We start from the raw sequence: 10,153 nt of genomic DNA, 5'->3' as shown, positions 1-10,153 counted from the left end.
CTCCAGAGACCAGTCAGACGGCTTATCAGTTGCTTTCACAGTCAACGCTTCTCAAACAGTTCGGGGAGAAGTTCCCTGAGGTACAGATTTTTCAAGAACCTACTCTAAAAGTCCAAGGAAAGCCCTGCTAAAGATTCTCATTAGCTCAACCTTCCTTGCAAACCTTACTTACTAAGTACATTCTGGTGAGCGGCTTGCACAGCCAGAGGGCGAGAAACGAGATGGACAGGCCGAAGGGCCAATCAGGCCCAGGCTTTGGCATCCCCGGAAAAGGCGGGGCGTTACGTCACTGGTTCCGCGGCGCGGGATTGGCTGCCTCGACTGCTTGTGGTGGCGGGAGATTTCAGATGTATTGGCCCAGCCGTGTGCAGCGGTTAATGCGCAGCGGGCGTGGGACCCGGAAGGTGAGCCTGCGGAGCCTAGCCTCAGATCAGGTCGCGACCGAGACCCGGGAGGATGGAGAGGCACCGGGCGCGCGCACTCGGACGGGACAGCAAGGCGCCGCGGAGGAAGGGCTTACCGTCCGCGCCGCCCGCTGGCCCCTACGAACCCGGGGAGAAACGTCCCAAGTTGGTAAGTGTGGGCCAGAGCCACGGGGTCCGGTGACTCCCGGGGCTTTCAACTCCCTGTGCCCCAGGTGACATCCCCGGGAGCTGGGAGCTAGGTTTGTTTCGGAAGGCCAGAGCTATTAATCCGCTTAGATCCACAGTGACAGGGCGGGATTCGATTCCGTCCTGGAACGAATGCCCTGGTGTCTGTGAAGCCCCGCAATTCTTAGGGCGGATCTGAAAGACAGTTCAAATGACTATGTACTGACGTCATCAAGGCGGATTCTGCGTTTTAAAAAAGTTAAAATTTACCCCACCCCTTTAGTATAACAGACTGTAAGACAGAAAGTGAACTTCTAGCTGATAGTCCTCCCTCCCACGTCTAATATTTTAATTCAACAAGAACCTTTTAAGGTGGACATATTTTTACACGTTGAGGCAACTCGTTTTCAAATTTGGCGGGTTGTGTAGTCACTGCTAAAGAATGTCATGTTTAGCTTGGAAGGACTCTTCAAGTATCTGAAACTCGTTAATCGTGTTGGCTTTGCATTCTTAAAGCTTAAGGAAGAGCTATGATTAGCACTTGGTAGGTAAGCTTTTTGTTAATGTCAGCTGGAAGATAAATAGGTAATGAGAATGATTTCATTCGGTTTGTCTGATTGTGTGGGTTGGTAGATTTTGATATTAGTCCAAGAGAATTGGAGACTTAATACTGACTGTTAATTTTCCTTAGAAGTATGGGAAAAATTATTATTATTATTTTTTTTGTTGATAGTAACAACACTTGCCTTTTCTTGTCAAATACAATACCAGGAATTTAAGCCATGATTATCCAAATTATGGATATAATAGATTGTGAATCAATTGCTAAGTATAATATTTACTTGTAATTGAATACAGCTGAGAGCAGAGATAAGGGATGCTGAGATCCTTACTGAGCAACAGTAGGGATTGATTACACAGAAGTGGGCATCAAAATAACAAGAGGGATAGCAACACTTTGTGGAGAGGGTTGTGCTTCGTTACTCCGATCTGCCAGGTTCGAGACTGACTAGGAGAGAGTTAACTTGGTCATGATAGGTTCATGGGATGATGCCATCTCTTCCTTTTATAATTTACTCTCTGGGTTAGTACTCAGTGTATTTTGTCTGGACTGTCATGGAAGTGCGGTTTTCTATAGCTTACAACATAGCATTCTTGAATAAATGTTTGATTTTAATGAAGGCTGGTGATTGTGTTTTTTATTTCTCAGGTATGCCGTACTGACTATACCATTTGTTAAAAGTCATGCATAGGTGAAATGAAATCTAGAAGACAACATGTTGAAGTTCAAGATGTTGAACTCTACAACGTTGAGCTCATGGGTGGGGCTTGATTTGAATCATGACTTCATAATTCATTTAGAAGTAATTTGGATTCTTGATGATCTCTGCAGTTAGACATTTACTTACATATTAATTTTATTATTTTAATTTTTAATTTTTTTTTTTTTTTTTTTTGGATACAGGGTTTCTCTGTGTAGCCCTGGTTGTCCTGGAACTCATTCTGTAGACCAGGCTGGCCTGCCTCTGCCTCCCAAGTGCTGGGATTAAAGGTGTGCGCCACCACTGCCCGGCCCAATTTTTTAATGTTTTGAGATTATAATATAATTACATCATTTTCCCTATTCCCATTCCTCCCTCCGGCTCCTCCTATATACCACCTCCTTTCTTAAAATTTACAGTCTCTTTTTCTTTAGTTGTTACATATATATATGTAAACTATAAATATATAATCTTAAATATGATAATACAACCTACTCAGTCCCTGTAACGGACTGTATGGGTACATCCTTCTTCAGAGTCTTGGTGATAAGTCTAGTTCTCCTTCCCAAGGAAACTTTGTAGCAGATGAAGACCATTATGCCTGTTTTCAGGGCTGATCGTTTGTTATTGGATAGTAGATTGTTTTGCTCTTTCCTGGGGAAGACGGTTCTGCTTTCGGCATTCATTAGTTGCCTCAAATTCTTTGTCCAGGGTTGAATCCTCCTGAGCTTTCCCCTTCCACATTAGCATGTCTTATTGGTGCTCTTATTGTTCAGGCCGCCATGTTGTTGAGACTTCCTGGGTATAGCTTCTCTGACATTTCTTGGGGGCAGAATCTCACAGCACACTTCCTGTTCCTCCTGCTCTTATCATCTTTCTGTCTCCTCTTCTGCAGTGACCCCCTGAGCCTTGGGTTGTTTTGTAGATGAATAAACTTGACCGGGCTCTACAACTCTGTATTTGATCAGTTGTGGTTTTCCACAATGGACTTCATCTGTTGCAAAGAGAAGTTTCCTTGCTGAGGAGAGCTGCACTTATCAGCCAGACTCTGGAGAAGGATGTGTCCTCAGTAATTTCTTTACACGTGTCTTCTGTTCTATCCACTTGCCGTCAGCTGTGTCTTCTCTATCTTACTATTTTGGATATTTGACTTTAGCAGTTGCTTTTATTTTGGTAAGTTCCACTTGCTTCTTTTTCACACCTTTCTGGGCGTTCTTGATAGTCCTCTGGTCTTGGCTGTTTATTCCTCAATAGTTATGGTGTGTGCAGTCTTTGGATCTACATTGGCTTGACTTGATGGCTGCTTGCTTTTTGCTTCTTGTTGGTTTATGTAAGTGTATCACGCTTGCTTTTTGCTTCTTGTTGGCTTACGTAAGTGTATCACATTAAGCCAGTGGGATTCCAGGAGGCCTTAACTGGGGTCCTTTTCTGTGGAGGTGCTATTCTGTGTCCACCAGAAGCTTGAGGATACAGTTGAGTTAGGACTACTTTTTCCTATTGAAGTCTTCCACCTTTGTTTTTGCCAGAGACCCATTGCTTAGTGTCATTTGCCCTCTGAACAGCCCTTTCAGCCTTCCACTGCCTGGTAACCACATAATGGCACTCTTGTTTCAGGATGGCATGATTGGTCTGTAGTTTAGTCAGCTTTATTGCTGGATGCCAAGTCAATTCTTGGCTTTTTCTTGATTGAGATGAAGATGAAGTGATGTTAGCCTGATTTCACTGGGTCACTGGCATTTTCTGAGCTTTTAGAACAAGTAATGTAGCTTTGCTGTGTGGCAAGGGTGGGGATAATTTAGTAGTTTGCTTTTTTTGTTCACATCTATAAAAAGGCAAGCCAGTAGTAGCACCGATTGTAAACTGGTCATGTGGTTCCTGTCTTAGTTAAGCGACATATCTGGTACCTAACTGGATCCTGTGTTGATGAGACAGACAAATGAATCCTTGCTTTCTACTGAATGTAAAACTGTGGGCTTTGAGACATTTGAAAATTAAGTAAAAGTATTTGTAGCTTATTTCCTGTCTTCCTAGATAAGTAAATAGTAGATGTTGGTCTGTAACTGTCTGATGTTGGGCTGGATTAACTACTGTGTGCTATTTGCAAACCTACCATCTTGGCTGTTACAGGAAGCACTGTATATTTAGGTGCTGAGATAGCCCTGGGGTGTGCGAGGGAGCAGCACAGTTGGAATGTGCAGAGAGGGAAGGGTGGTCTCTCTAGAGACTTTAAGACGGAGATAGAATTCAGTAAAATAATTGCACCTGGAACCTGCTCTTGGTCTTGTAGGCAGCACTTTGGCCTCTTTCCTGTCTAGGACAGAACTAAGTGGAGAAGTTTTCCTATTTGCTGTGAAAAGACTTGCAGTGGCTTCATCCTCTAATTGCTGTTAGCCACGCACAGCTACTCAACGTCTGTCACTAGGTCCAGACTGACCAAGACGTGGCTTTTGGGAGAAGACTCCATTTGTCTTGTGGGTGCCAGTATTTAGCACAAGACCTGTAAATCATTAATTCAAGTGGGAAGAGGAGTTCTTAGGGATAGTCTTTAAAAATTCTCACACCATTTAGGTGTGAACTTGCCTTTAATGGTTTCTATCAAGAAGATTGCTCTTTTTCGATTATATCTTTATAATTCCTTCAGTTTTGGTTGTGAGAATTTGTTTTGTTTTGATCCTGTTACTGTGGCTCTTACGGTGTTTCTGTCCTGCCTTTTCTGCAATGATCCCTGAGTCTTAAGTCTAGCAATTGAGACTGGGGTATATTTACCATTTGGAGGCATTGTTTTTGAATGAGCAAGCCTTATACATATCAATATATTTAATTGGAGTATTTTGGTGTTAAAGGGAACAGACCTTAGACCAGTTAATTTACTAGAGTTTACTTGAGTAAAACAAACTACTGGGATGAGAGAACTCGCAGAGCTAGAGGAGCTCCTAGCAGATTGTTGTCAGCATTCGGGAACCAGGACACATCAAGGTATAGGAAGTCTGGGTAGTCAGTCTTTTGGTTATAGCTGAACTAACTAGTTGCTTTATTAGCCTAATCAGTTAACTGGTGTTGGGATGTTCTGTAACCAGCTGAACTCAGTTACTGTGATTAAACTTCTTTGGTTTGGTCGGTTGTGTTGAGAGTAGAGGCTCAGACCAAGGCCATGGCTTCCACAAAGTTTAGTTAGTAGACTTGTTTGTCATTTGAGGAATGAGTTATTATATAAAGGTGTTTACAGTTTACAAGGTCCTGATCTTAATCAGCATTCTATTATGGATTTTAGATGTTTGAGTCTGTTTTTTTTCTCATTTAAAATCTACTACCAATAGTAATAAAATAATGTCTTTGATAAATATGTAGGTAATAATGTTGTGGTCATAGGTAGATTTTGAGGCGGGAAGAGGTAGAGAGTGGGACAACTTATGTTTATGATAGAATTTAGGAAGAAGTAGATCAGAGCAGGCACAGTGACAGGCTTGCTTTATTGTCTGAGTGTGCTTGGAAGCAGGTGTAGGGAAATATTCTACTCCCTAATCTGCGGAGCCTTTGGCTGTTACCTTATATGGCAAAAAAGAGGTTTACTGTAATGTTTGCAGGCTAAAAATGGCAGGTTATTTTGGGTTGTTAGAGTGAGAGGTGATGTTTTGCTCACAGGAGGAGAAGGTGATGTGACTGTGGTGACAGATTAGTGATGCAGCCATCAGAAACTGGGAGTCAGTGTCTCCTGAGCACCTTTGTCCAGCCTATGGCCAAACACATGTGTCAAGCAGGGAGTCACCAACATGCTGACTTCAGTACAGTGAAACCTATGTGGAAGAACTTCTGCCCTCTAGAACTACTGGATGAATTTATGGTTTTAGCAACCTACTTTGTGGTATTTTTTCCCCAATTGTAATAGGAAGTCAAGCAGGTATTGTAGTGATAAGGATGATCATGTTGAATACTCTTAAACAATCTAATCTTTTTACATTTCTTCTCCTCCTCCTCTTCCTCCTTCCCTTCCTCCTCGACCCTCCGTCCCTTTTGTCGTCATCTTTGTCCTTGTTGTCTTTGTCTTTTTGAGACAGTCTCATTATGCATCTCTGGCTGGCCTAACTATGTAGACCTGACTGGCCTGGAACACATAGATATTTGGTCAACCTAAAGAATCCAGAATCCAGATAATGTTCTTAGTTGAAGGCCTTGGGCACCTTCATGCGTATCATCAGTCTGTGTGTAATGTGTCAGCCATAGTAACCTTCATTTGCAAGGAAAATCATTTTATTTAGGGTGTTTTTCTAAGTCTCAGATTCCCTTTCTAGTCTTCCTTATGAATAGGACCCAGCCGTCCAAAGAGATACCCTCCCAAAGAAAGCAGAATAATTCCTTTTTTCTTTAACTTTAGACATAGGAATACTGAGGTTTACAGGTTAGTATTTTGGTAGGGGTTATATAGCTGTAAGAAGTCCAGGCTTGGTCTTTATATCACCACCTATCCACTATTTTTTTAAATGTATGAGTTATGAAAAATGAATCACCCGGGCGGTGGTGGCGCACGCCTTTAATCCCAGCACTTGGGAGGCAGAGGCAGGCGGATTTCTGAGTTCGAGGCCAGCCTGGTCTACAGAGTGAGTTCCAGGACAGCCAGGGTTATACAGAGAAACCCTGTCTCGAAAAAAAAAAAAAAAAAAAGAAAGAAAGAAAGAAAAATGTAACAAGTGGCTCTTTTGGGAGTACAGTTAGCTGCTGAGAACAGAGATGTACAGTGTTTGGTGATTGTAGACTGGGCTGGATCTTTTTCTTTGAGTGTAAGGATGGGTGGGCATAGGGATGATTGTCTCAGATTTAGAGCAAGGCTTAATTGCTTTTTCTTTCAAAGGCTCATGTCTTTAATTATGAAGCAAGCAAAGTGACATACATTTATTATACTGTGAAACCTTGCATCGCATCTAGTCTGTCTTGTCCCAATTGCTTCTGAACAGATGTTACCTGAAACACCTTTGTGCAGTTGGTAGAATGCTAAAATTTGTCATGCTTTTATTATCGTTGCCTTGAATTAACTCTGCTTTATGGCATAACTTTATTGCTGTGTCCTAGGATCTTTATATATTTATTGCCTTATAAATTGGATTTAAAATTGGCTTTTTATATAGAATGTAAATTAACATGTATATAACTTGTTTATGTTTGCAGAATAATACAAGAAAAAAACCCACAAGATATTATACTAATGGAGTTGTCTTTAACTAAGCACGTAGTGTCATCTAAACCAGGAGTCAGGTGAATGCTGAGACCTATGCTTGCTTCACACTTGTGCTTGTTTATGCCAGAGCCTCATTTGACTTTTAGATCTATAAAATATAGATTAAGCATAACCTTTTACTTCATGGGATATTAAGGATCAAAGCACGAGCTCTTTTTGAACAGCATCTACAAAGGTAATGTCTTCTCGGTAGCAGCAGGATAGCATTGAAACACCTTACCGTTGGGAACAATTTTTCTCAAATTGCAAGGCAAGTGGTCATTATTAACTTAGGAGACAATCTGAGTTTAAAAATGTTCAGCTTTGTAGCAGAAATGATCGAGTTTCTAGTTACCTTGTTGCAGGCTCTCTGGAAGTGCTTGCTATGGACTTTATTCTACGAACAGCTCCCTGCCATTCTTTGTTACTGTTTTTGTTTGGAGGGACATGGATAACATGATCAGTAACTTCTCCTATTCTCAGGACTTGGACCCCAGCTGTGCCAGTTGTTAGCTGGGCAATCGCAGGCAGTAGCTGTCTCTTTAGGTGCTTTCCTTTCTTCACAAGGAAAGCAGGGCAATTTTGCAGATTAAAAGTTAGTATAGGGCCTAGAGGTGCAGTGCTTCCTGGGTGTCACCTCTGAGTGTTTGCTATGTGGAGAGTTGGCTACTTTTGCTAGGATTGCTATAGTAATAGCAGTAAGGCAATTTCTGTGTGTATTTTAGGTCACCAGGGACATTGGATATTTGACTAACTTCCTTATCCTGAGAATCTTTGTCAAACCAGATTAGTTCCCCCTGGTGTACAGAGCCAGAAACGTTATTTGACAGCGCCAGGTGACAGTGGTGGCATGGCTGTGGTCAGGACTAATGGTTAGGACAGGTTTCTAAAGCTTTCTGAGGAGTGCTACTTATTTGTAAACTAAGCCTTTGCAACTATGAAATATCCATATAAATGAAACAACTAAAAACCCTCCTGTGATACCCTGGAATCGTCTTGAACGATAATAAAAATAATGTCCTAATGTATGTAAATAGAAAGCAGAGTGTAAGTATACTCATGGATCTTTTGTAGCTATCAAACTAAGCTAGATTTACATGTGAATCCAAAACAAAACCATAAACCATTAAGATGCAAATTAACAACACTATTAGTTTAATGTGATTGATGATTTGTTGCTGAAACTAAGTCACTCTTATTGAATTTAAAAGTACTTGAATCAAACAAAAGTTTTCCAGCATAGCTTTCTGTTTAACGATGAGACAGAAATGGTGTCAGCACTTAATCAGTAGCGAAGGATGTGTACAGCGAGTGTCAAAAGGTTAGTTCTAATAGGTGTTTTGGGTAAAATAGAACCATGCAGTCTTAAATATATTTTTATATATTTAATCATAAAAGAGACTTTCACCAAGAAGCTTTAAAAATTGTATGGAAATGTCCTTTTTCTCTCGTTCATTCACATTATCTCTTTGTAATTTCCTTGAGGTCTTACAGGGCTTAAAATTAGAGATACATATTTTTTAAAAGCAGGTTTTGATTTTACTATTTTTTTAAGTTGATCTGTGAATGGAGTTGGGTAATTTTATTGTGAACTATTTCCCTAGCATATGTTTATTTTTTTAAACTTTAATTGCTACCTTTTCCGAAGGTAGGATGTTTATCTGTATCATAAAGTAAAACCTTGTAGCATTTCATTTTTAAATAAAAGGTTTTCACATTGGTGACATTAATTATGGATGTTAGAATTAAACTGTTTTTGTTTATTGAAACTTTGGCTAGAGTTCAATTCATAATGACAATTACAATTCATTTTTAATGAATAATTTGACAGCTTGAGAAATGAATATAAAAAATGGAGTACATAGAATCTGCATCCAGAAATCCAGTGTGACAGGTTCATTTCTTTATAAAGGATGAAGGTCTCCAATTAAAATCATGTTCTGACTTTAGTCAGCCTTCTGTCAAAGGGTGTTTTGCTCTTATTGATAATGTTGCCTTCGATATGCTTTCAGTTCTTTATGCATATGCTCGGAAGCCTGAGGGTCACTTTTACTGTGCTGCCTGGTATAGGCTTACCAAACCTGAATGCTTGCCTAACTGAGAAGCTAGGTTACTCTAAGAACTTTATACCAGTTGGTTTCTTCATTCATTGATGATTAATCTAAGTTTAAATGGAATTTAGATATTCTAAGTGTCCGTTTTCTTTATTAAAAAGTTCTAGGGGTATTGGGCAAAGGCATATAAAAACTACCAGAAGTTTGCAGGATTGGCCTGTCTATGCCCCAGCCATAACCACTGGGACAGTTTAGGTTTAAGTTGGAATCAATCTGTGTGTGAGCTTCTAGTTAACTATTAGTAGGATGGAAATGGCCACTGTATGTGGAGTATGTGGATTGTTGTGAGCATTGCTTGGGATATTATCACAGGCTTGGCATAGTGCTTACCAGTGCTGATGGGCACCTGTTAGTAGTTCTACTGGTGTTGCACTTCTTTTGGGCACATCAAAGTATTGGAGATCTCATCACTGTGAAACACAGCCTGCCATGGAGAGCTACTTATTATGTTGAAGGGGATCTGAGGAGCTCTGCTAGTGAACATTTTGATTTATTTTTTCTTTTACTTTCTCCCTTTGTCTGTTCTCGTTACGTCCTTCCTGCCAGACATGGGGATTGTGTCCAGGCATTCTGCCCTTCATTGGAGAGGGACACATATCCTGAAGTTTTGGCCCTGGATGTATCTTGTTTTTTTCTTCTTAATCTCAGCCCTTGGCCCTGACCTTGCCTTCTCTTTCCTTCCCTAACTGCTTCTGCTGTCAACATTCACTTCTTACCAAATCCCTACTCCACAAAGGTAACCCTGGAGCTTTCTTTGATCGAGGATTCCTTCACATTCCCTGCTTCCTGCAACCTCACATATGGTGAACTATAGATGGATGACCTTTGGCCCCCTTGCCTCGCCTCAGATGTACTATACTTGCACTATAGTGGAGGAGCCTGGCAGTCATGGTGCTGAGCCTGCCTGCTGCATCCTGGTGGAAACCTTCCCTGCTGTTTGACCTCCTGCTCCTATCATAAGGGTTTAAACACTGTAGG

General features: G+C 40.9%; 1 protein-coding gene across 1 annotated transcript in view; it reads left to right on the top strand.

Annotated features, from left to right (window-relative positions):
* The first annotated feature begins 392 nt into the window (after positions 1–392).
* The window catches only part of Diaph3 (diaphanous related formin 3), a 449,417-nt gene continuing 439,656 nt past the window's right edge, over positions 393–10,153 (top strand). Inside the window, exon 1 of the mRNA XM_028758331.1 lies at positions 393–573. Within this exon, the coding sequence (XP_028614164.1) occupies positions 457–573 (117 nt within the window). The 5' untranslated portion in view covers positions 393–456. The remainder of the gene's footprint in view (positions 574–10,153) is intronic.

Source organism: Grammomys surdaster, unplaced genomic scaffold, assembly GCF_004785775.1.
Source record: "Grammomys surdaster isolate TR1022 unplaced genomic scaffold, NIH_TR_1.0 126189, whole genome shotgun sequence".
In the NCBI taxonomy this organism is placed as follows: domain Eukaryota; kingdom Metazoa; phylum Chordata; class Mammalia; order Rodentia; family Muridae; genus Grammomys; species Grammomys surdaster.
Note: the sequence above shows the minus strand (reverse complement) of the source record. Positions and strands in the feature narration are given on the sequence as shown.